This window comes from Trachinotus anak, unplaced genomic scaffold (genome assembly GCF_046630095.1).
Source record: "Trachinotus anak isolate AG129_WGS33_773 ecotype Australia unplaced genomic scaffold, CSIRO_AGI_Tana_v1 ptg000003l, whole genome shotgun sequence".
NCBI lineage: Eukaryota > Metazoa > Chordata > Actinopteri > Carangiformes > Carangidae > Trachinotus > Trachinotus anak.
In genome coordinates, this window is record NW_027273854.1 from 10,295,596 (window position 1) to 10,318,911 (window position 23,316).

General features: G+C 40.3%; 1 protein-coding gene and 1 long non-coding RNA gene across 5 annotated transcripts in view; one reads left to right on the forward strand and one right to left on the reverse strand.

The window, feature by feature from the left end:
* LOC139615909 (uncharacterized) overlaps window positions 1-23,316 on the reverse strand; it is a 45,553-nt gene that overhangs the window by 16,644 nt on the left and 5,593 nt on the right. The gene's annotated exons all lie outside the window — the stretch shown is intronic.
* On the forward strand, window positions 8,337-20,614 carry fscn2a (fascin actin-bundling protein 2a, retinal). 2 transcript variants are annotated; one of them, XM_071473548.1, is made up of 5 exons: window positions 8,337-12,987; window positions 16,507-16,663; window positions 16,767-16,930; window positions 16,980-17,174; window positions 17,324-20,614. In XM_071473548.1, exons 1-5 carry the CDS (start codon window positions 12,165-12,167, stop codon window positions 17,527-17,529), a joined length of 1,545 nt encoding a protein of 514 aa, XP_071329649.1. In that variant the 5' UTR covers window positions 8,337-12,164; the 3' UTR covers window positions 17,530-20,614. The 2 variants fall into 2 exon arrangements, with proteins under 2 accessions (XP_071329649.1, XP_071329647.1); XM_071473546.1 differs by having other exon boundaries at window positions 8,342-12,987; window positions 16,767-16,888; window positions 17,007-17,174.

The window sequence follows — 23,316 nt, forward strand, 5'->3', positions numbered from 1 at the left end:
GATTTAAACAAGCAGCAATCATATCCAGATGATCTAGACTAAACTGGTACAAACATCTCTACAATGAAATGGGGCTTTTATAGTATGTCATTACAAAACATACTGATTTTCATCATTCTGGCATGTGTTCCATAAGTGCCCTATATATCCTGCTCCTACATGACATCATCCATAGGGCCCATTATCTCACAGAGCAGGATGATCCTTCCTCTGAAATGCTTTGAATGGCTTGCTGTCAGGTAAAAGTAAGACTATTGTCTAACTGACTGTCTTAAGGTCACACTATACCATGAATCTCCAGTGAATTATTTTTACCCTTCGCATGTTCTTTTTCTTGCTGGTGTGCACAGCTGGTGCTGAGTCAGGAGACAGGAAACCTGAAAGAAAGGCCACCATGCATCCCCATGCTCCCAGCGGACCACTGCAGGGCCCTGTGGCTACGGGGACAGGAGACACTCCATTTATCACAATACAATAGCTACTGCCCAGGGCCAGTGGAATATGGGCCTGTCTGGGTCTATATATTCTTTTTCGTATGTATACAAGTGCAAATATGTGAGATGGCGTCAGTGTGCAAACGTGTGTTGTCTCTCTCTTTCATGTGTTTGTGTATGCATGATTACAGGTGTCTCATAAAGCACGACATAGAGTGACTCTCACATATCGAATGATTAACAATCTCAGCTACACAACAGCAGCTAAAAGTTACAGAAGAGCTGGTTGAATTCTGACCTGAGTGATATGAATGACAAAACAGCCACTTCATGCTGCTATGGTAACAGTACACGGTGCCAAATCCACAAACATCATCCATGCTTCACACAGGCCTGCACAGCACTGATCACAGGGCTACAGATCCCGCTCCCTTTCACTCCATGGATTCTTTTTTGGTTTAATTTGTATGTTTTTGATAAGAGGTTGTGGGCATTTTTTTTTTTTTTTTTTTTTTAAACAATTACCTCAACCACGACACTTCCCATTCTTAGACACCAGATAGAAAAATGAAATAATGGTACATTTTATTAACAGGTGATCTAATGATCCTCAGCTGCCTAATAGAAAAAAACAGTGGAGAAATTAGAAAAAAAAGGAAGAGAGGGTAAAATCTCCTGGGATGCAGGTGGTCGAAACAACTGATACACTGTGCAGCAGTTTAAGCAGCCACACACATGCACACAAACACACACTGACACATACACACACACACACAGATATCTTGCCTAGCTCTGTAGTAGCCTCACGAATGATGAAAAGGGATATCAGCGTGTATAATGGTATGAGTGGTGAGTGAGCGTATTAAAGAGAGAGATGTAAAAGAGAGAGAGAGAGAGAGAGAGAGACAGAGAGAGACAGAGAGAGAGAGAGAGACAGAGAGAGAGCGAGAGAGAGAGTGTAGGGACTCATGCATGCATGCCTCTGTGTGTGTATAAAAGTGCCAGTCATAGCAGGATATAAAAGAATTCTGCCCAGCTGCCAGGCCCCCAGTCCTGGTTTCCAGAGCCCTTAAACACATCCATGTCCTTCACTGGATGGCTCCGCTCTCCTCTCCTCCTCGTTTATATCTAGCACTTTTAAAAATATACAATCTGCTTAGATACTAGGCAGTCATAAGCTCCATGACTGGCACTTGGACATCTTATCAACATGAGTTGAAGCCCCTGGGCAACTAAGCCAGGCTTTGATCAGACATTTTGGAGACATCTCTCATTTTCTTCAAACAAATCCATTGGGGTTGGTGTGCTAAATTCGAAACAAACTCAAAGCGCTAAATGTACCTCGTGATGCAGCGAACAGAGGCACAGCCATATACAGTCTGCTTAATAAAGAGGTGAGATGCTGAAAAACAATCTGCATGTGCGAGTGAGAGAGAGAAGATGAAAAAATGTCAAACAGAGGTGAGGACGGAAAACGTGGAAAGAAATTCTGTCAGAGAGAGGGGAGGGAAGAGCACAGCATGCATGGGCCGTGCTATGAGATCAACTGACAAACATCTCTGCAACCTTGGCAGAGGCAAATCAGCTCCCATCCCCTGAATGGCCTGTGACAGTTGTTATGTATAGAGACCCAATTTCACCTTATATCTTCTCTTAAATTTTAGCCTTGCTACCTGTCAGTGGGAGAGAAACAGAGAGTGAGTGAATGAAAGAAAGAGATAGAAAAGTCAGGCTCAGGGCCTGCTGCTGAACAGTAGGGGAGAAAGTGAGAGAAAAAGAGAAAGAGAAAGATATAGACAAGAAAGAAAATGAAACCTAAATGGACCAATTCAGCTGGCGGAGGCACACAGAGAATTCACCTGAGGCAGTCTCATGCCCTGTTTGTGTCTCCATGGAGACAGGCCTCCTGAGTGTGCACTTCTGTCCAGACAGACAGTAGTCCAGCTAGCCAGTGCTGCTATTGATTTCCACACAATTTCCTTGCCTGTGGTCGAGGCCTCGCTGCAAACTGAACTGGTGTGGATGACTGCAGAAAACTGCTGTGTATTCTTGTCAGTGTTTGGATTCATTTCTTTGCATGTTTTTCCAGTTGATCATTGACAACCAGTGAGCATTTTAAAGAGACAGTTCATCTGTGTATGGTGCATACCTTTACTGACTTCTAATATACAGCTCCCATCACATCAGATAAAGTGTTTTCTCAACTGCTACCAGGCATTTGCTCGGGAAATCTCCAGCTTTGAATATATTAAGGTTTAAATACTTCGAACCAACTGGACTAAAGGCTTGATAACATCTTATAGTCTGGTGCCTTGAGATATAAATACATCTATAGTACAGCGTATATCCGTTTTGTAATCTGCACGGTTTTGAACCCTGAGGCAGTTGTCCTTAATGACAAGGCTTTTCTGTCATCTCTCCCCACTCAACTCCACATCCCTCACTATCCTGACCATAGGAACCAGATCAGAGGCTCAAGATGGCCTTTATCTGGGGTCTATTGGCCAGTGTCAGCTTACAGGCCCCACTCTGTACACACGGCACATTATGGAAGTTTTAATAGGTGATCATAGCAGCTGTTGCCGGCACTGCGTTGATTTACTGTGGCTAAGAGAGGGCTTAATGACTATAGAGGCAGACAGCTCTTAACCCTTTGATGTGCGCTGGATAATGTAATAGGATCAGGTTGCCCCCTGGGAAAGTTGCATGTACGCTCATGCACTAACATAAGCACACACCAGCACAAACACTCTTGGAATACAATTACAGTCTAAAAGCTCCTCAATAAGAGAGTACCAGCCTCTTACTGCTATACAGTAGACTTAAAACAACATATGCGTTTGACTTGTGCCACTAGTCATGCCTTGTGACACGCTTGTAATGTCCATGCATGAACATATAAACACACACACACAAACACACATCCGCGCACAATCGTGTTGTTTGCTGACAGGTGGTGCATGCTCAAGGAAATACAAGCTTACCCAGCACAAACATCCCTAGTAGGCTTAGCACTTCAGCAGAGAGCAATTGGAGCACTTATGCAGAAGCTAGCACTATTCAGACCACGCAACATCCATCTCACGGGTCAAAGGCCACAAATTCTGTTTGCACCTTGAAGATACCAATATCCCCTCTTTTACAGTATGCAAACATCACAGCTGGCCAAACAACAGGGACTGACCTGGCCAAACAGTCGTGAGATGGATTAAACGTCTGAGGACACATCACACAAACTTCTATGTTCACACACATACATGGAAGAGAAATTCCACACACACATTTCTAAGCAGTAATCATTGCTGTAACAACTGGCAATCTCAGCCAACCTACTGTTTTGAACCCCAACATAAACCTCCAGCCGGGGCCCCATTAACCCATCTAGGAATGATAGCTAAATTGTCCACTAGCTTTCCAAGGCCAGCCAGGATGTAATCAACAACAGACGGAATAATCAACAAAAATACTCTCTATTCCGGTAAGGATGTCTCCCAAAAGCACATGAATTGCGTTGAAGCAGGCACTGGGACTGTGAATGATGTTGGGCTACCAGCATCAGCCAAGTCACTGTATCCCAATGCCAAGTGAGAGGATGCCAGGCACTTCCTGCTGTAAACAATCTACCCACAGACGGAGAAAGAGGGGAGGAAACCTCTGAATGAGAAACAACAGGAGACGGAGAGAAGACCCAGTTGCTCAATGAAAATTTCTCCAGTGAACAAATGTGCTCAATTTGTCAGACAAGCTACGGTAGTCTGTTTGAGGGGAATGTGCGCATGTGTGTTTGTGTGTGTGCTGGGACAAATGGCATCTCTCTGTGTGGATGAACACAAACCAAGTGCTCAGGGCTTATGGAGACAGACGTTGGATATACAGCTTGGCTGAGTTCACACTACATAATAAGGGCTCCCTTTCCTTTCTTTATCTCTCTCTTCCCACACACTGTCCCCTTCCAATCCAACTGCTGGCCTCCTGGTTTCACTAGCTATCAGCGCTGATATTGAACTCACAGGTCGCCATGAGTACCTCTCATAACACTGACTTTGCTCCCCATTTGTAATTGTCAGGTGAGAAATTTGTTTTGATTTTCATACCCGTGATGGTCTCAAAGGTTTTCCACTTGCACTGTTATTGATACTTCACTGTGGCTACTAAATTTTACTGGGATGCTGAACAAACATGCTCTACTGAGCCTCTTAAAGAAATCTGAAGCAAGCAAGCAGCATGGGAGTAGAATAGTGCACACACTGTTTTGCCAGCTCAAAGTATTTATTCACTTTTGTGTAAATCACTCTCGTTTACAGTCTCTGCGTGTGGGCAGTAAAAAAAAAAAAAAAAAAAGAGAGAGACAACTGGCTCTTGCAAAATGGTAGAGCTTATATGTAAACCTTTGACTGCACAGGCCAACATGTGGAGACAGTGAAATTACCATGTATGCATGCACATGCACGCACAAGCAATCCAAAAAAAATAAACACACACAGGCATAGTCAGTATTAGCTCCACATGCAAGTTCAGATCCACCTATAGACATTAGCTCACACACAAGCACATTTTTACAGACAGACGCAAATACCTGTCATTGTAATTCACATGATCATTCTCCTTATAGGAAAGCGACAAGGAATTGTCAGAACGGCAGAAGCTGAGGCCTCATATTAGCCCTGCTGTCAGAGCCAGTAAGCAATGGATGACATTAACATGAGTGCTCCTGTCCCTTGAAGCTCACCCTGTCTGTATCAAAACAAGAGCCCAGCCTGCACACGGCCAAACATGGTGACCACCAGTCTGCAGTTTAATCGATGAAGAGCAGCTTTCATTCCTTACCTATTTGCAAACTGCTTTCCCTGAGAGTTGAGATTTCTTTGTCAATAATGTATTGCACTGACAGCAATGTAACCTCCAATTAAGTTATTCCACCTTCTCTCTCTGCATGAGCAGTTCTGTGTCTTCACTCCTTGGAGAATGAGGAGGGGTGGGGGGTGGTTTAACAAGTTTGGCTCACTCTAAAAACAAATGACAGCCTACAAAACAAATGTGGCATTACAACCGAGTATTTAAAGGCTTGACATTTACCAAGGCTCATTTATATGGCTGCCCATACTTAGTTCATTGGCAGCACCCATTACACTGGGTAGATCAGGAGTGAGAAGGCCGGGGCTGGGCTGGGCAAACACAGTGGGGTGAGCCGTTAACGACCTGCGGGAGGATTGTCCTGTAGATGAATGAACACCTGGATTAATGGGGTCAGTGAGCACCAAGCTGCTGAGGAAGGAGAATCCCAGCCAAGGCAGCCATTTTACATTTTACTTTTATTGCATGTCTCATGGACCGTTTTCCTCTGCTGGTTTTAGAGGGGGCAGCAGGAGGGTCCCACGGGGGCACAAGAGAGCAAAGAAAGGACATTTTTGGACCTGTGGGCTTTATATAGGACATGAGCACAGGGAGTGCTAGTTGTACAGTTATGATTTTATAAACTCTGTGTCACTTCAAGGACACAACCCTATAGGAGAAACTGCAACGGGTTTATGCTGATGCACAATCTAAAAAATAGTTAAGTAAAATGTTATAGCACTGAGCTCACATGAAATGGTGACTGCCCATTTCTGATGGTATTTTATTGTGCCCATCTTCATATCCATAGCGGAATTTTCTGGGGTAACCAAAGTGTAATTTTATTTGTCAGATTATTTAAGACATTTGCACCATAGTCCTTTGGGAGTTAGTTGGGTTGAATTTGCCACTGGGCAACCTTGGCGCCTCTCTGAAAGGGCTTTATAATGCACGCTAAAACAGGGAGGGTTCTGGCCCTTTAAATGGAGCTCCGAGTGCTTGGCAGGCTAATAGATGCAGTCTAAAGGTACTAATGGATGGCAACCTGAAAAATGGTCTTATCTGAAAAGGTCCAGGACAGTTATAAATGAAATAATCGCGCTGGGCACATTAATCCATGTTCATGCCCTAGGGGGAGACCTCAGCTCACCATTTGATCTGTGTGTGAGTGCATGTATACAGTAGGTGTACGTGTGTGCACATGCATGTCTGTGTGTGTTTGCACATAACCGCCCCCTGTCAGTCATTTTTTTCTGTTTTCCCGCCTTCAATCATTTTCTCTTAATGCTAACAGTAAAGGTTCTATTATTCTTTCTGACTTGCTTTCAACCAAGATCTCCAACTGAGGATATAGGGAAAGAGAGGGAAGAGCAAGAAATAGTGGAAAAAGAGAGAAAGATACAACCAAGAAAGACAAAGAGGGAGTGAAATTAAAAAGACATTTAAGTCACAATGTGCCATTTGGCCTGGTCACTGGACCACCACAGTTTAAATGTCCTGCAGTTACTGCTCATAAGATTCCTGGAGTGCCAGGAAATGCAGACCTCAAAGGGAGTAGGAGCATCTGAAGGACAGAAGCAAGATTATCATAATTTGTTAAATAATATTTCGATCATTGCACATCAGTGACAGGACGCCTTCACAACAGTTTCTTGGCACTTTTCCGTTTTGTTTTTACAATACCTGCAACATCCAAAATCTTTCTTATATTTCTTAATTCACATTGGACTGCTGTATCATTGTATTTGGGCCCCCGATATAAACACGATATAAACTCATTGTTGCTTGGTCATCTTAGCTGTTTTTTGCTACCATGTGACACACTTTTATGGCAAATATAAATAACAATCAACAGGATTTTATCACAAAGTTTTATTATTATTATTATATCTATTATTTATTTGCCCTTGTTCTAATACCAATAAACAAATAGAACTGATACATGGATTAGTTGACTGAGACGCTAGCCAATTCAGGAAGAGAAAAGGGAGAATCTCAGAAATTATATCATTCAGCTTTTGTCCTCAACAAGCCAAGTAAATCCTTTCCATAGGAAGCTTGAGAAAATGAGTGACATTCTCCTCATGAAATATTTGTCATTTCAGAGCACAACCCTACTGAACATAGGATTCCACATTTGTAAGAGAAAGCAAACTAGTTGCAATTTATGGTCAACACTGCCATCTACTGGGCGTGAATCAATTATACCAGCCCTAAAAACACTGCTATGTGCTTTGGTTCGTGGTTTTATAAAAGAATGTTTCAAACTTAAGTTAATTGAAAGCTGTGCTGTGTCCCAACAGTGTTAACAAATAATATTATGAATACAGGGACTTAAATTAATTACACTATTGATTGTCATGTCACATGGTGATCTGTATTTTTTAATCTCCACTGATATTCCACAGAAGATTATAGCAGAGAATCACTAAACCTTTTCTAGCTAGTGATGGCATTTATGCCCCAAAATATCATGACTGGCAAATATAATACGCCTTGTATTCTGTCATTTTTGTGTTGCACTCCCTGTAAGGTAAGGTAGCGCACTTGTGAGGACCATTTAAAAAGAATAATGAATCAGTGGAGCACATTCTGATATATCTTGATTTTTATTTTTTTGAGTGGGTCAAGCTTCATAAACACTGCATCCCAATCTTCCATTATGCAACTCAATGATGTCTTTTGTTAGGCTTTTCATTGCCTGGCAAGCAGTCACATTTGTGAAAGACTTTGTAGTCTCCGAGCCCCAACCAAGATTACTCAAGCGAAGTGACTGGAGGTTTTTATTCAAAGACTCCTGCAGAGCTGCTGCATACAACTGTTTTCACAGATTTCACAGAATTGTTTTCACAGATTGTTTAAACAATTTTATAAGCATGCACTGCCAAGCATGAACTGCCATAACATACATTCACACTGTTTGACACAAGTAACAGTGCTCATTATCTCATTATAGGAATAAACAAAGTTGAGTATATAGATAGATGATAAATTGATGGATTTAGGATCCTCCAAAACTAGTGTACCCTGAAACCGTAATACAAATAAACACCAGCAAGATGGCATCTTATTAAATTCATTTCATTCATCTATTAGTGACAATTCATTCACCTGTAGTCGTAAACCACTATTATGAATCTACACAAGGCAATACTGCCCCTAATGAGCGGAGGGTGAAAATACAGGAAATATTATTTACAGTGTTCTATATCTGTAAATAATGGATTGGGGTTAATGTGAGGTTTTTTTGTTTGGCTTTTTAAAGCCACAAATCAAGGAAAGTAAGATCAGACCAAGCAATATTTTGTCAAGGTTTAAGAATGAGGTACTGCTACTGATACTACAGACAACTGAGAGGCTGTAATTTGTGTACATTATTAAGCTTTTGGTTAGTTCAGGTGGGTAAAGGTTAAAAAAATAATAAGATATGGTGTAGTGATGGTGTCCTGAGCAGAGAGCAAAGTCACACCCCCTCTGTATGTGTTGTAATCTTAGTTCCTCTCTTTTTTTGTTAGTGCACGTGCATGCTAGTGTGACCGTCAAAACATCCATAGAGGTTCTGAAAGATTTCACCAGCTCCATTAGTGTCACTCATGTGGCCAGTCCCAGTGTATAAGGCCAAGGCAGAATTTTTTTCCCAGTCCAACTGTGGAGCAAATGCTGGTCTGCCTTTTCCAAGATGGACAACCCTATGAGCTGCTAAAAGGGCTCCAGCTAGACTCAGAACTGACTTTTCTTCTTTTTGATGCGTAAGTAAATTAATAGACAGATAACGTTACGTGCCTGTTTTCATTAATGACCGGCTACAGTAATGACGATAACATTAGGCTTACTGCAAGCATTGCCGTGGATACCTGGGTTGGACTGTGGTGAAACGGAGGCCAGAGGTGTACAGAAACATTTGTTTTGGTCTGAGATGCTAATGGTGTAGTACGACATCTGGTGGCAGTGACAATCGTCTACATAAGCTTTAAAGAGCCTCTAAAAATGTCAATACTTCAAATGATTTTAAGCTGACATAATTAAATTGAATATTTTCAAGCAAATAAAAGAAGAGCTGAATGTCATGTCAGCCAGATCAGAAGTTCAGTATGAACACCTTATGAAATACTGCACACTACTTTCATATATCTAAAGTCCCACAGCTCCAAGAGAATAGCTAGATATTACAGCAACATTGCTTTCATGTGAATTCGATAATGATGATTTAAATTCTTCCATCCATTTTTTTTTGCTCCTTAAGGGCTAAGTTACACTAGAACAAAAGTGATTTGTACATGTTGATGGACCATGTCAGAAATTGGTTATAGCTGACCCAAACAGGCTTACTACCCACATATTGTTCAAATATGTGGGTAATAGCACACATTTTCAGTCAGCCTGTGAAGAAGATGTCCATAGTGTTGCACTAGAGTTAAGTTTTAACCCGTCGGTTTAAGAAGGTTACAGAAATGGCTGGAAGTATGCAGAATTTTAACCTCTCTCTCAAGCTCTCTTTCTAATTCTTTATACAATTTCTTCTGTCATTTTTCATCTGTAGAACAATGAATGCCATTGAGGAAAGGTTTCCCAAATACGTATTGTTGTCCCCGTATTTGAAAGATTATCATGTCTCACTCCTTTGTATGATGGCAGGCTATTCACCCTACCTTTGACTGTGTCCTTTCTGATAAGCTAAAAGCATATTTGCCTTCAGACGTGGTCATACGACACATCATATAAATACTTCATTTCAAACCTACTTTTTACCTTTCCCACAGTTAGCCCTCAAGTCAAATTTTGCTATAGTTTGGATGACACATTATCCGACCTTATCAGAAATCAGGCGTGTTTATAGTTGTTCCAAATAGGCACATTTAAAGGTAGAGTGAAAAGCTCACCATCATAGAGAGGGGGAAGAGGCAATATCCTCTCTCCTAAAGAGTAACAAGTCCTCTAACCTTAATAACTATATTGATTGTTTATTCCTAAATCTGTGTTCAGTGTTTCCTGAATCCCCATTAAAAATAAATACCAAACCCTTTTAATGTTGTAACAGTGCTGTGGTAAAGGTTTTGATGAGCCAATCCACCCTGACTGGCTTGCCTGCGTTACTTCATAGGAACATTCATCTGACTCCTTTGCTCCTGTCATAATTGCTATGGCCTAAAGAGAGCTTTGTTGAACATGAACATAAACATTAGCTGAAAAGACTTCTGTTTGTCTCACACATCCACTAGACACTGCTTCACAATTAAACACACAAATGTTGGTTGTAATAACTTTTTTTGCACAAATTACCTAGAGGGTCGCTTTTCATGGAAAGGCAAGTTAAAACTCTGGCTCCTTTCTTACCTCTGCACCTCTGGCTGGCCAATCATGTGTGAATGTTAAAACATCAGTTTTGGAAAGTTACAGAAATGGTCAGACACAGTCCCCCAATGCACATTTTTGTGTTTCAATTTAGCTTTGGGTTATTACTAGCTTTTGTCCTTAGATTAGCATAAGAGTGTTAACCTCCTGTGGAGGTCTGATATAATTATGCAAATCACTCTTAACTGTCAAGGCTAATAGATGAGAACTTTCCATTAAATATCATTAAGTTGAAATAATACCCCAAGGACTGTGCTTTGTGTTACAGTTTGAATAACACACTTTTGTGTTTTTGGTATTTACAATTTACACATCTCCTCGGTATTACCCTCAACATCCCCCTGGAACTTTAGTGAAAGAGTGTGGTAATGCTCTTACAAAGGTTGATCTTGGCGTGCACTGGGACACAGGTCATGGGACATTGAGTTACGTCCTCTGTTATCAATCAACTGACAGAATAACTGGAGGATTAGAAAGAATAGGGTTGAGAATCAACCAAGGTGAAAGTGAAGGAAAGGCAAATGGGCAATGCGTGTACATTCAAATGTGAGCTATTCAAATTCATCTAGGCTAAGCTCAGACTTAAGAAATTTAAATATCTCTGAAGACTTGAACCAAACATAATGTTCGTATAAAGCTCCTCTGGACCTGCGTGTGGCAAACTGAGGTAATAACTTTCATAAAGAAATTTTTGTACTGCTTTGAGACTTAAGACTATGCTTCTAAATCAGTCAGCCATGTACATTAACCATGGTCAAATGCACTGTGACAGAGGGTCTTTGTTAATACAGTTTTAATCTTTACATCAACTCTTTAACAAGCAGAATTGTTATTCATGGATATGAAAAATGATCCAAAATGCGTTTATATTTACACAAACTGGTCAATGAAAAACTCATTCTCAGACAAAATCTGGACTCAAGAGGACTCTCTGGAAATTTTCCAGTTAGTCTGTGGCTCGCCAACAGATGAAGGCTAAGATAATCCTAGTGCTGGATGGCATGGCTACTAGCATATGGACCAAAATATGAGAGTGAGAACCAATAGGGAGTCAGGTTGACAAATGAGTGTGTCAGTGGAAGTTACAGGGAAGGAAGGACAAGGTTGGAGGAGAAAAGAAGAGATGAGAGTATAAGAGGAAGATATGGAAGAGATAGAGAATGAAGCTGTTCTGAGTGTGTACCGAAGGAGGAGTGGGAGGAGGGGAGGCTTGTGGTTGGTGCACCGGTATGTGACGTCAGCGGCTTGTTGGATTGAGGTGCTGTGTCCTGCTGATTTTAATCCTAACTCATTAAGGAACAGAGAGCAAGTGCCTGTGCAAGCCCTCTGGGGAAAGAGAGAAAGTGACAAGGGAAGGACGGAGCACCAAACAATCCATCAAAAAGAGATAAGTGGAACTAATTTGCGACTGGAGACACGGAAAAGGGGAGAAATCAAGCATTTTATTTTTGCTTTTCAGTCTCATGCCTGCACTCCCTTATTACCCTCTCCCTTGTTTGTCCTAAATCTTTTTATTTGCAACCTTAACGTGCGGCCAGTCCAAGTATGCCCACAAACGGAATTAACAGGGCCCTGAAGCTGCAGTTTGGCCTCATCAACTATGAGAACCGCTACCTGACAGCTGAGGCCTTTGGCTTCAAGGTGAATGCCTCAGGTACCAGCATGAAGAAGAAACAGATCTGGACCTTAGAGCAGGACGAGCAAGATGGCCAAGTAGTGTTCCTCCGTAGCCACCTGGGACGCTATCTGGGCTCTGACAAAGATGGTAAGATCGCATGTGGGGCAGAAAAGCCTGACCCTGACTGCCGCTTCCTTATTGTGCCCCAATCTGATGGTCGATGGGCACTGCAATCAGAGCCTTATCTGCGTTACTTTGGAGGTTCAGCTGACTACCTGTCCTGCTTTGCCCAAGTCATTGGAGAACAAGAGCTGTGGGCCGTGCATTTGGCTTTACATCCACAGGCCAGCCTGCTCAGTGTGGCACGTAAGCGCTATGCCCATCTGTCTGCTTCAGATGGAGAGATCTCAGTGGACAGCAATATTCCCTGGGGAGTGGACTCCCTGGTCACCTTGGTATATTTGGATGGAAAGTACAGCCTGAAGACCTGTGACAGCCGTTTCCTCAGCAATGATGGAAAACTGGTGAAGGAGAACACCAATACAACTAGCTTCACACTGGAGCTGAAATCTGGAAAGTTGGCTTTCAAGGACTGTGATGGAAAATATCTGACCCCAGTGGGTCCAACAGGAACACTGCGTTCTGGCCGATGCTCCAAGCCTGGAAAAGATGAGCTGTTTGATCTTGAGGAGAGTCATCCACAAGTAGTTTTTCAAGCCGCCAATAAAAGATTTGTCTCGGTCAAGCAAGGTAATCAGCTTGTGATGCAGTCTTGAGAAGAAGCATATTTATGTTATCACATCTCTTCCTTATCTAATGGTAACAGCTTGATATTTACAAAATTGAATAGTTTCATACAGAAAATTTGAGTGCTCCACTTACACAATGACATTCTCAATCCAGTAGTAAAAGCAAAAAAATGAAAATGATGTTCATTGTCGAAAGACCTAAAGGTTAACGAATGAGAATTTATTGTTTGCAAATACTTTTCAAAGAAACTTTAATGTATTTAAAATGAGGGAAGGTTAATGTGTCTTTGAGATAATAAATGGGCATCAAACATATGACAAATATGTAGGATAAAAATCACTAGAACTACTCCCAGTGGCTCTCTTTTCTCTTTTGACACAATGACAAACGCAGCAATTTCCTCCACTATGACTGTGCAGTCGCTATTCAGCTGATGTAAATCCTCCTTGAACACTTCACTGTACTGTTAGCATGTGAGACTAGGTGAGATCATTTTAGATCATTTAGAGAGGCAAAAGGAATTTCCAAAAGACTCAGTAAGACAGATTTTTACAATTTATTTTCCATCTGTTTTTAAATGAAATAGTCATTATTTGAGTAATGTTGATTTCAGATCAATAGTCCTCTCCTTTTAGTGGTCTTCTGTCTCATTTCAGATTCTGTTCCCTGTTCTGAGTTTAATCTCCACTAGAGATTTGCAAATCCATTAAAAAACTGAGGCTATGTTCACACTAGTTTTTTTATTTTAAAACAGCATTTTTAAAATGAAAACAACAAGTATTTTAGCCCCGTATCAGAAATAATATCTGTCCACACCTGAAAACACATATCACATGACCATTTACATACACTGGGCAAGCACATGCGTAAACAGAAAGCAGACTGTCCAGTAACGTTTCCAAAAGTCTTCATTTCAGGACACCAGGTGTAAATTTAGCAAAAGAGGCATACTTTAAAACTAAAACCCATTAGTGTGCATGTGGCCTGAACCTACACAGACCTGTTATATTTTGCAGGTTTGGGTATTGAGGTTAGCTAGGAATCTAGTCTTACCCTGTGTAAAACAGTGAAACAACATAGCGCAGTAGGGTATTTGGTGTGCATCTTGACAAATAAGGATACAGTACACGGTTGGGTGTGGAGTATATTTAAATCTCTCACTGTGTATAGTAACGAGGGATTAAAATTGACTTGAGATGGCCTGGATTTATTTAATTGAATCTTTTCGGTTACATTACAGTAACCAAAAAAGCAAATCACTAACACTTACCAGTTACTGTGAGAAAGCCCTGCCTTTCCTGTCTACGTGCTGGATCCAGAGTAGTTGACAGTCACACTGTGGAAGTACCTGTGGTAATGGGCTTTGTCATTTCCACTGTGTGTCCATTGAAGATTAAGCAGCGTGCAAATGACTCCAGGGCAGATCTGTGCCCCATGGGTGTCAATTACCATCAATGGACTTAAAGCCTTGCAGCTACTCGCTCTTTACTGTCATCCATCGAGTGAAGTTCTCCAAATTATGAGGATCTATAGTTGGCCAGTGTGGCAATGAGGTGGCAGCAAAAAAAGAGCTACAGCCAGACAGATCAGTTACAAGAACTCTTTACAGCCTGCATGATGTGATCTGCTCTGTCCTGTGTAATTATTCCAGCAAACAGTGGAACAGGGGAGCAAATTGTGTTCTGTTAACTGCTTTTTAAAGCTTTAAAACTCAAGTAAAATAATTCTTACAAGCCAAAGAAGCCATCTTTACTGTTGTATTTGTGAACTAACTGCACAGAACAGATGCAATACTGCAGCATATCTGAGGAATGAGGTTCTGAAACTAACTTTAGACAGCAGCCATCATTATGTTACATATGAATAAAACTCTGCCCTAAAAAAGGGTCACTATCAGAGCAATATTTCAACAACGTGGCCATCCTCTATCCTCATAACAAAGGGCAAAGAATTTAATTTTTAACTGTAGTGTTTAGCCTTGTGGCAGTTTCAAATTTTTTAAGGAGCAAGGCACTGAAAGCTGCTTAGTGGGCCCTGCGGTGCAGATTTGCATTTCACCACTCAGGGAATTACAGCAGGCGAATGAACAGGGAGGGGTGACTGTGGGGGATTAGGGTTGTAACAGGCTTAAGAGAAAGGTTGAAGGATATTTCTGTGGCATCTAATTTGAACCACAGCAGACACAGTTCAGTTTTGTGTGTCTGTGAATTCTCCACCACCTGACACACCCCACCAGACCTAGCTAATACATGTGGATTAAGTACAGAACACCAATGGCTACAAGTGAGGCATTCACTTTTGGACAAAAGGACACTAACTGACTAACTGGAAATAAAGGCACAATTTTAAGCAAATTTTGGATGTTCTTCTGTATCAGCATTAGCTTTATTTGTGTGAGGCTTTACGTGGCTCGCAGATAGCTAGCTAGATAGCAGGTTAATAGGTTAGATTGCTCAAAATCTATTTTTAGCTCAGACAAGGAGGTTTTCACCCATGTCTGTTTATTTGTCAGCAGTACTACACAAAAGGTATTGAATCAATTTGCACTAAACTTGGTGGAGGGATAGAGCATGGGTGAGGGAGGAACCCATTACATTTTGTTGGAGATCCAGTTAAAGGAGAAGATCCAGGAATTTTTTTTTTATCACTTTTCTCAGCATTGCAAGTCAGAGCTTTTTTTGACCTTTCCACAAATATTTCACCTTGGGGGAAACATGCGCTCAACTGAGTGCTAGTTTGAGCTTGAAACTTGAAAGGTGAAATGGATTGCAATAATGTTTGAAGGTTTTCATGGCAGGGCAAAAGATCCAAATGTCAAACCATTCCTGCAGCATGATCCACTTCTACAATGCAACCAGACCAAAGCTTCTGTTCTTCTATGATGGAGCAAACTATTCTTTTTTTATTACAACTGCTTAGTTACAGTTACACTTGGTCAATGCATCATCAAATGTTTTAACATTTGCTATTGTACTTGGAAATGCAAGAAAGATCACAGGGCCACATCTGCTCGGCACCATACAGTTGTGTTTAGTACATTATGGCACCTTAAAGTGGTGACATGTACTAGAGTGTGTAACAATTTTAACATTCATGTCACTGATATCACACAAAATCAAGCAACCAAAATTATTTAGCAAATACACTGAATAAATTAATGTATGAAGATAAAATGTGCTTTTCTTAAATAATTAATGTGAATATATACAATTCACAGCAGAGAAATTTTATTCAGCTGCCAAATAAAACACTGCGTGACCTAATAACACCTGCCGCCTATATGAGCAGACAAACATCCCATAGGTAGCACACTGTATTATGTGGTGCAACAACAGAGCAAGCCTGTTTTCATTAAAATGTTGGATTGCTGTTATGCACAAAAGTCTCTTTAGTAATGCCTAAGAGAGTAAACGACATTCAAGTGAAGGCAAACACCATTCAAAAGGATACAACATAGTAATCCATAATTTCTACTCAACAAAGGCCAACAGTCAAGGCTGTCTTTTCTCTTTTTACCAGGAGTGAGTATTTCAGCAAATCAGGATGTGGAGACGGACATGGAGACCTTCCAGATGGAGATTGATAAGGAGACCAAAAAGTCTATGTTCAGGACCAATGGCGGATCATACTGGACTCTGGTGACTCACGGAGAGATCCAGTCCACTGCCACAGAAGTGTAAGAATCTCCTGTAGCTTTAAAAGAAGAACTTTGTTGTATGTTTTCACGTATCTCTTACCTGAACCTCTCCATCTGCCCATTAATGCCTTTTTTTCCCCAGAGAGGTCAACACAATGTTTGACATTGAGTGGCGAGGACAGAGGGTGGCACTCAAGGCAAGTAATGGAAAGTATGTGTGTACAAAGAAGAATGGGCAGCTCTCAGCAGTCAGTGATACAGTGGGTAAGAGCTTTCAAGCAAGATTTGAGATTCAATGCTATGTTTGTTCGAAACTGCAGTCACAGGTACAGCTTTATTGACCTATGCACAACAGATGAACAGAGTTTATCCTTCACTGCAGGCGATGATGAATTATTCCTGATGAAACTCATCAACCGCCCTATGCTGATCCTCCGTGGAGAGAATGGCTTTGTGTGTCACCACAAGAACTCCAACACTCTGGATGCAAATCGATCTGTCTATGACATTTTCTCAATGATCTTCAACGACGGCGCCTACAACGTAAAAAGTCAGTTTTCTCATGTGTGCACAACCTCCTAAACTTGTGCAGAACAATCAATATATCTGTATCCCATTTTCATAGATATTGAGCATCCACTAGAACAATGGTTGTTCTTTTAAATGACTGAAATATATTCCACTGATATCTTTCTATAGGTGTGAATGGAAAGTTCTGGTACGTCTCTAGCAGTGGTTTAGTGTGCTCGGATGGAGAAAAGCCAGAGGACTTTTTCCTTGAGTTCCTGGAACATGGACGCATCGCCATCAAAGGCTCCAATGGCAAGTACCTTCGTGGAGACCAGGGAGGCACACTTATGGGTGATGGTGTATCTGTTGATGCATCTTCTCTCTGGGAATACTGATCCCCTCAGTTAGAGCCATCAAAGAGGGCCCATACGAATCAGCTCATATGAAGCGGACTGATCGGGTAACATTTTCCTGCCTGTTTTTGTACTAGCTGCCAGGTGCCCGATCCCATGGTTTGTTTGTGTGTTTTTTTCTTTTTTGTTTTCTTTTTTTAAATTGGGAGGAAGGGAACACTATAGGAAGATATGTGTGGTTTTCCTTGTGAATGTTTAATGTTTGTTTTCAAATGACAATGCCAACATCAAGCAAAACATACCGTGCGAAAGTGTGTAATTTCACATGCGGTGTAAGAAAGTGATTGTCCCAATTGTTTCAGACACATTATCTTCAATATAGGTATAGTGGCAACATAATATCTTTCCAGGCAGCCACACTGGTCAGTCACTCAACAGAAATTTAACAAAGTGTTGCTCCATAACTTGAGTTGTTGCTCCCGTTAACACATTTCCTGTTTAGCCCATTCAGAAAGTGTGTCCGTGAATGGCAAATAAGGAACCTCTAGTCCTTCTGTTTCTGATAAATTCCACTGGCTAAATAGATACAAATCTTGCAGAGATGGACACATCAGTCCTGAACAACAGTAACACACACACCAATTGAAAATCAGTCACAGACAATGACAGATCAGTGTGGCTGCATCCTGAAATTTAGTTTACAAAAACAAGGACTCATTTATGGACACAAAATTAATCTTGGTTTAGGTGGACATTAGTTGACTATGATTATATGGATCTATTCTGTTCTATAACCTCTGTCATCAACCCCATAATGTTTACGGCTTTTAAATGGTTTCAATACTTAACTACTCTATAACAACATTGTCATAGATGTTATTGTGTGTAGTCATTGATGTCACTCTAAGCAAAGGTAATGCATCATTGTCTTCAAAGACAGCAAATGGCTGGTGCTTGTGGCGTTTTCATTTATCTTAATGGACCATTTATAGCTTCCATAAAAGTACAACATAGAGCAAATTAAGTGGACAGGAGCAAATAAACTACTGTATCAGGCATCTTTGCAAAGTTGAGCAATGTATATCCAAAGAGGACTTAAGTCAGCATTACTGCAAACACAGTAAGACGATATAGATGTGTAATACAAATAGAAATACAGAGATCAGACATGTTCAGGAACAAATATCAGTAGAAATGTCACATATCAGGAGATATATCAGGGACAAACATGAAAGGGGGAGCACATGTAAGCATCTGATGGACTATATATCATTTTTAATGTACCAGGTGTGAACTCAGAAAGTGCTTTGCTGGTGTTCTGCCTAGGGGCCTTAAACCATACTGCACCCTGCTCTCATGTTCAGAGTCGGGTGGATTTTGATAACAGATATTTTTTGATTAAGTAAGATTACTTACTGGAATACTTATGAGTGGAATGAGACAACTCATTAGACCATTAAAACAGTGAAATCCTATAAAACCCAATATAGAAGCCAATGTGTTTAGATACATATCTTAAAATAATGCTTGTTCTGTGTTTACCCACACCCAAGACGAAAAGATGCAACGATTTTTTATTTGTGAAATGAGTGCTATGCACACTCACTTTGCCCAGCTCCAATGTGTCCGCGCACTGCTCCCTCAGACAGCCTTGGAGTTGTTGGAAAACATGTTTCACTTTTTACAAAGCTGGGCTATCTGCTAATACTCTGCTTCCAGTTTTTGTGCACAGCTAGGCCAAGAAGGTCCCAATGAAACCAATATGAATCTTCTCATCTAACTCTGGATAAGACAGCAACAGACTGTATTTCACAAAATGCTGGAGTGTTCCTCTAAGTAACCTACCTAAAACAGCTTTTTATAAAATGTGATCAGTAGCCTCTAGTTGACCCTTAGCCAGTACAACCCTTAAAAGAGGACATTTTTATATTCTTTCACATTACTCACTGAATTGATTACATACACTTGACTAGGGGTGGGCAATCTGTCAAAAAGACCATTAGTTGAACTTGTGTGATCACATAATTAGTTGTCCTTATGGCCTGACACTTCAACTTAAGGCTAAATGCCCAAGTCACAAATCTCTATCTCTTTCTGCTGACTTTATTTTGAAAGTCCTGACTGAAAGTAGTGACTCGTATCTTTCCATCACTTTGATGCTTTTTTTCTGATGTCTGCTTGTCGCTACTCTTTGCTCACAATGTTGTCTTCTGTTTACAAATTGTGTCACAACCAATCACACATTTTTTTTAGTTCAGATGGAGTTTTCATTCGGACAGCACTGTTATGTATTCATGAGGTGATATATGTAAGTAATTTAATAAGAAAGTGTCAGTGGCTGATCACTAGCTGCCCCCAGCTCATCGCGTCTCTTATTCCATGGACAGACCTCTACTCCACCGTCCTGGTGATGGTGGTTCTTGTTCTGCTAGTATATGTGTTGCTATGCCAAGCTTGCCCACTGCAGTGAGTGGGCTAGCTGTTCAGCAGTTAACATTGGACTGGTTGGCAGCGATTTTATTAAATATCTAAATATAGAACCTTTAAATGATGCAATCTGTACAATTCATCTGAAAGGTAGATCATATGCCAAAGTTAGATCATCCATCATATAAGATCGTCAGATGGCCCACCCCTACAAATGACACCTATCAAATCGCTATGGGCACAAGCTGCCCACACTTTTTAGAAACAGATGTTGGTGTGCAGTACAGTGGACACCCTGAACCTGTATGCAATTTATCCTGTAGGTGTTTGTCATTTACTTCCCAGGAAGAAATCAAATCTGCAATAGTTCAAGTGTAATATCTAACCCAATGGTTGTGTGATGTGTGCAATTTGCAATGAATAGAGACACTTTTTAGAAAGCAAGGTCTAAAAGGCTTGGTCACCTATGCACCCTCTATCAGCTCTCTAGAGAGCCTCTGGCCATATTTTAGAACGTATTTAAATATTTATAGATGTTTGTTGTTTCACTGTCTTTGTTTGCTGATATGATTTTTGAAAATGTTGATAACAATAAAAACTTGACGACATCTTTGTTGACTTTGGGACTAGAATTAAATGCAATGCTATGACAATATATGTGGCATCAGTAGTTCAACAAAGAATTAAAAGAATAATTAATTCAATGTATTATTTCTCTATCACTGAAATTCAGTTACCTGAGACATGGAGCAGAAATAACTCAACAGCAGACATTTTTACTTATTAGAGAAAAATCAAAGGCGTTACTAATAATATTCATGATGGTTCTGTTCTAAGAAAGCATCCCAGTAAGTTTCCATCCACCTGGCTTTAAGTGCATGTTCGATCTGTACATAAAAAAAGCCTGAGTGGAAACGCTGGGAATTTAAAATACACGAAATACACGAAACAAATATAAATGCCATATTTACATCATGTTTTTAACACTGTTTTTCACTATGGTTTGACTGGTATTCTTTTAAATATGTCATCCCATATTGTTAAATGGGACCCAACTGGAGAATTAGCTGTTAATCTTTTTGCACATTCTTAATATTGATATAACAGTAGTGGATAGAAGCATTTGTTAATTCACATTTTATTCTTCAGATTATGGTTAAAATTTGTTTTACATTTGCATAGAAACCTGATTCATGCCAGTGTGTCAGTCAGCCAGTATCCACAGTACCAGGACTGTAAAATATAAAACAGCTAAATGGAATTCAGCCATCATTCCTTTTATTGGTTACACCTGTGCTTTTCATACTGTGAGTGAAAGAGGCCTATTTTACACAATAAATGTTATATTGTCATATTCAAAATGTAAGCCTGCAGCACATACTGTACTTTGACTAAATGATGATTATATTCCATCTAGGTGGGCTTGCTCCATGGTTCTGAATCATTGCATGTTGGCTCACCAGAAGACATTAATGGAACAGAGATATTATTAATGTTATTAGTTACTCTTGTGCTTTTTCTGCAATGACAAGTCACAATGTCTGTTGAAAAGGGCTGTTGAGCCCAGCAGCAGGTTGCAAAAAATCATTTGATATATGACCTTTACTTTGTCAAGAATAGAATCCAAAACAATTGTATGAAGCCAATCAAAATGTATTGCAACCAGAGTGCCAAAACATACTCTTGGCACTCATGTGGCTGACAAACTTCAATTTCCCACACAGAAACACAGTCTATCTTTGTCAGCATCCAACCATATATTTATCCAGGCAGAATGGTCCCTGATCAGTGTGTGATTTTCAGTGTAAGGATTTTCCCATTCACTACACTGGGTGGCAGTGTGTACCTCTCTGAATTCATTCTCTGTTCCAGTATTAGTCAGTGACAAGTGCTCTGAAAATAACATAGCCTGTTGCAGTGACAACAAGCACCTGTCAGCAATCCACCACACTGCAACCGACCTGACATCTTTTCACACTTTTAGCAACTTCAATTCTATCACTTGCAGAACACAATATATAAAAGCCCTCCAGAAAAAAAATTACAATTTCACTAGGAAGTCTAGGTTTCTCGACATCGCTTTCCCCTACAGCTTCACAGTGTTTCAAACTATTTATCCACATCAAAATATGTTGGGTTTTTTTTCTAAGAATTTACAGTTGTCTCTCTTGAAAATACCCATAAACACACACACACACACACACACACACACACACACACACACACACAAACACACACACTTTGGTGTTTCTATAGCTGTGAGGACATTCTGACATAATGCATTTCCTAGCCCCTTACCCTAACGTTGCCCCCAAACCCAACCCTAACCTAATCTAATCTGAACCTTAAAACCAACTCACAGCCCTTTGAAGTTGTGAGGACCAGCCAAAATGTCCTCACATAAATGTTTCAAACCAAAATGTGGCCGCACACATTTAAACACAGACACACACAAAAAAAAAAAAAATCTAAACTTTTCTCAAGCACAACATATTTTAAATTTACACTTTGGATCCTCTTGTTTAATTCTATAATTACACTGGCAAAAGGTTTATTTGAAAACGCAGCCCATTATGGCCCTGCTCACTGGCCGTGATGATTACACACTACTCACTGAACTGGAGATGTTTTAACAGATTAACTTTCCTTTAATGTGACACAGACTCTGCTTTTGGCATATTAATTGTCCAATGTCATAAAAACAAGAACACAAAGATAAGAGGTCAATATATATTACTGACGCTGTTTTTTCTATACTACAACACTGGCTAGATTTGTCTGTAACCAGTGCTGGTAAGGACAAACAATACAGTAAAATAGGGCTATTTGCGACACGTTGGCAGACACACACATTTTTTGATTATCTCCATCAAGGAGGTTATTAAGGAGAAATCCAATTCTGATCTCTTGTGGGTTAAAAGCAAGTGCTTGTTTTAAACAGATGGCTGACACACTAAGCTTTTATGCAAATTGAGTTCAAATGAAGTTTATCTTACTCCTTGGATCAGCCACGAAACTCCTGTGAAACGCACACAACAAACAAATACACTCATGACACACAGTAGCTGAGTGTATACAGGCTTCAGTGCAGGTGCACTGTGGAACTGGAAAGTTTTGACAGCCCTGACAGTATATGATAAAGACAAGACAGACAGACAGAGAGTGTTACTTGGCTCCACTAAGAGAGAACAAATACACAACATAATTAAACATATTAAGGAACGCAAATTATATCTATGGCCCATTTCATTTTGGAAGTTTTCAGAGACAAGAAAGGAAGACTTTCTATGCCATAGCTAAATCTCAACACCTACCTTCCATTCTAAACTAATGAAATCCATAAATACACCAGTTTCATTATATGGATGTGGGCTGTGGGGACATAGACAAAAAAAAAAAAAA

Bases quoted from the DNA above. Each gene is read 5' to 3' on its own strand.
- fscn2a (XM_071473548.1), top strand. From the start codon at position 12,165: ATGCCCACAAACGGAATTAACAGGGCCCTGAAGCTGCAGTTTGGCCTC. The intron at 12,988-16,506 runs GTAATCAGCTTG...TCTTTTTACCAG, and splicing joins ATTTGTCTCGGTCAAGCAAG to GAGTGAGTATTTCAGCAAAT. The intron at 17,175-17,323 runs GTCAGTTTTCTC...ATCTTTCTATAG, and splicing joins CGGCGCCTACAACGTAAAAA to GTGTGAATGGAAAGTTCTGG.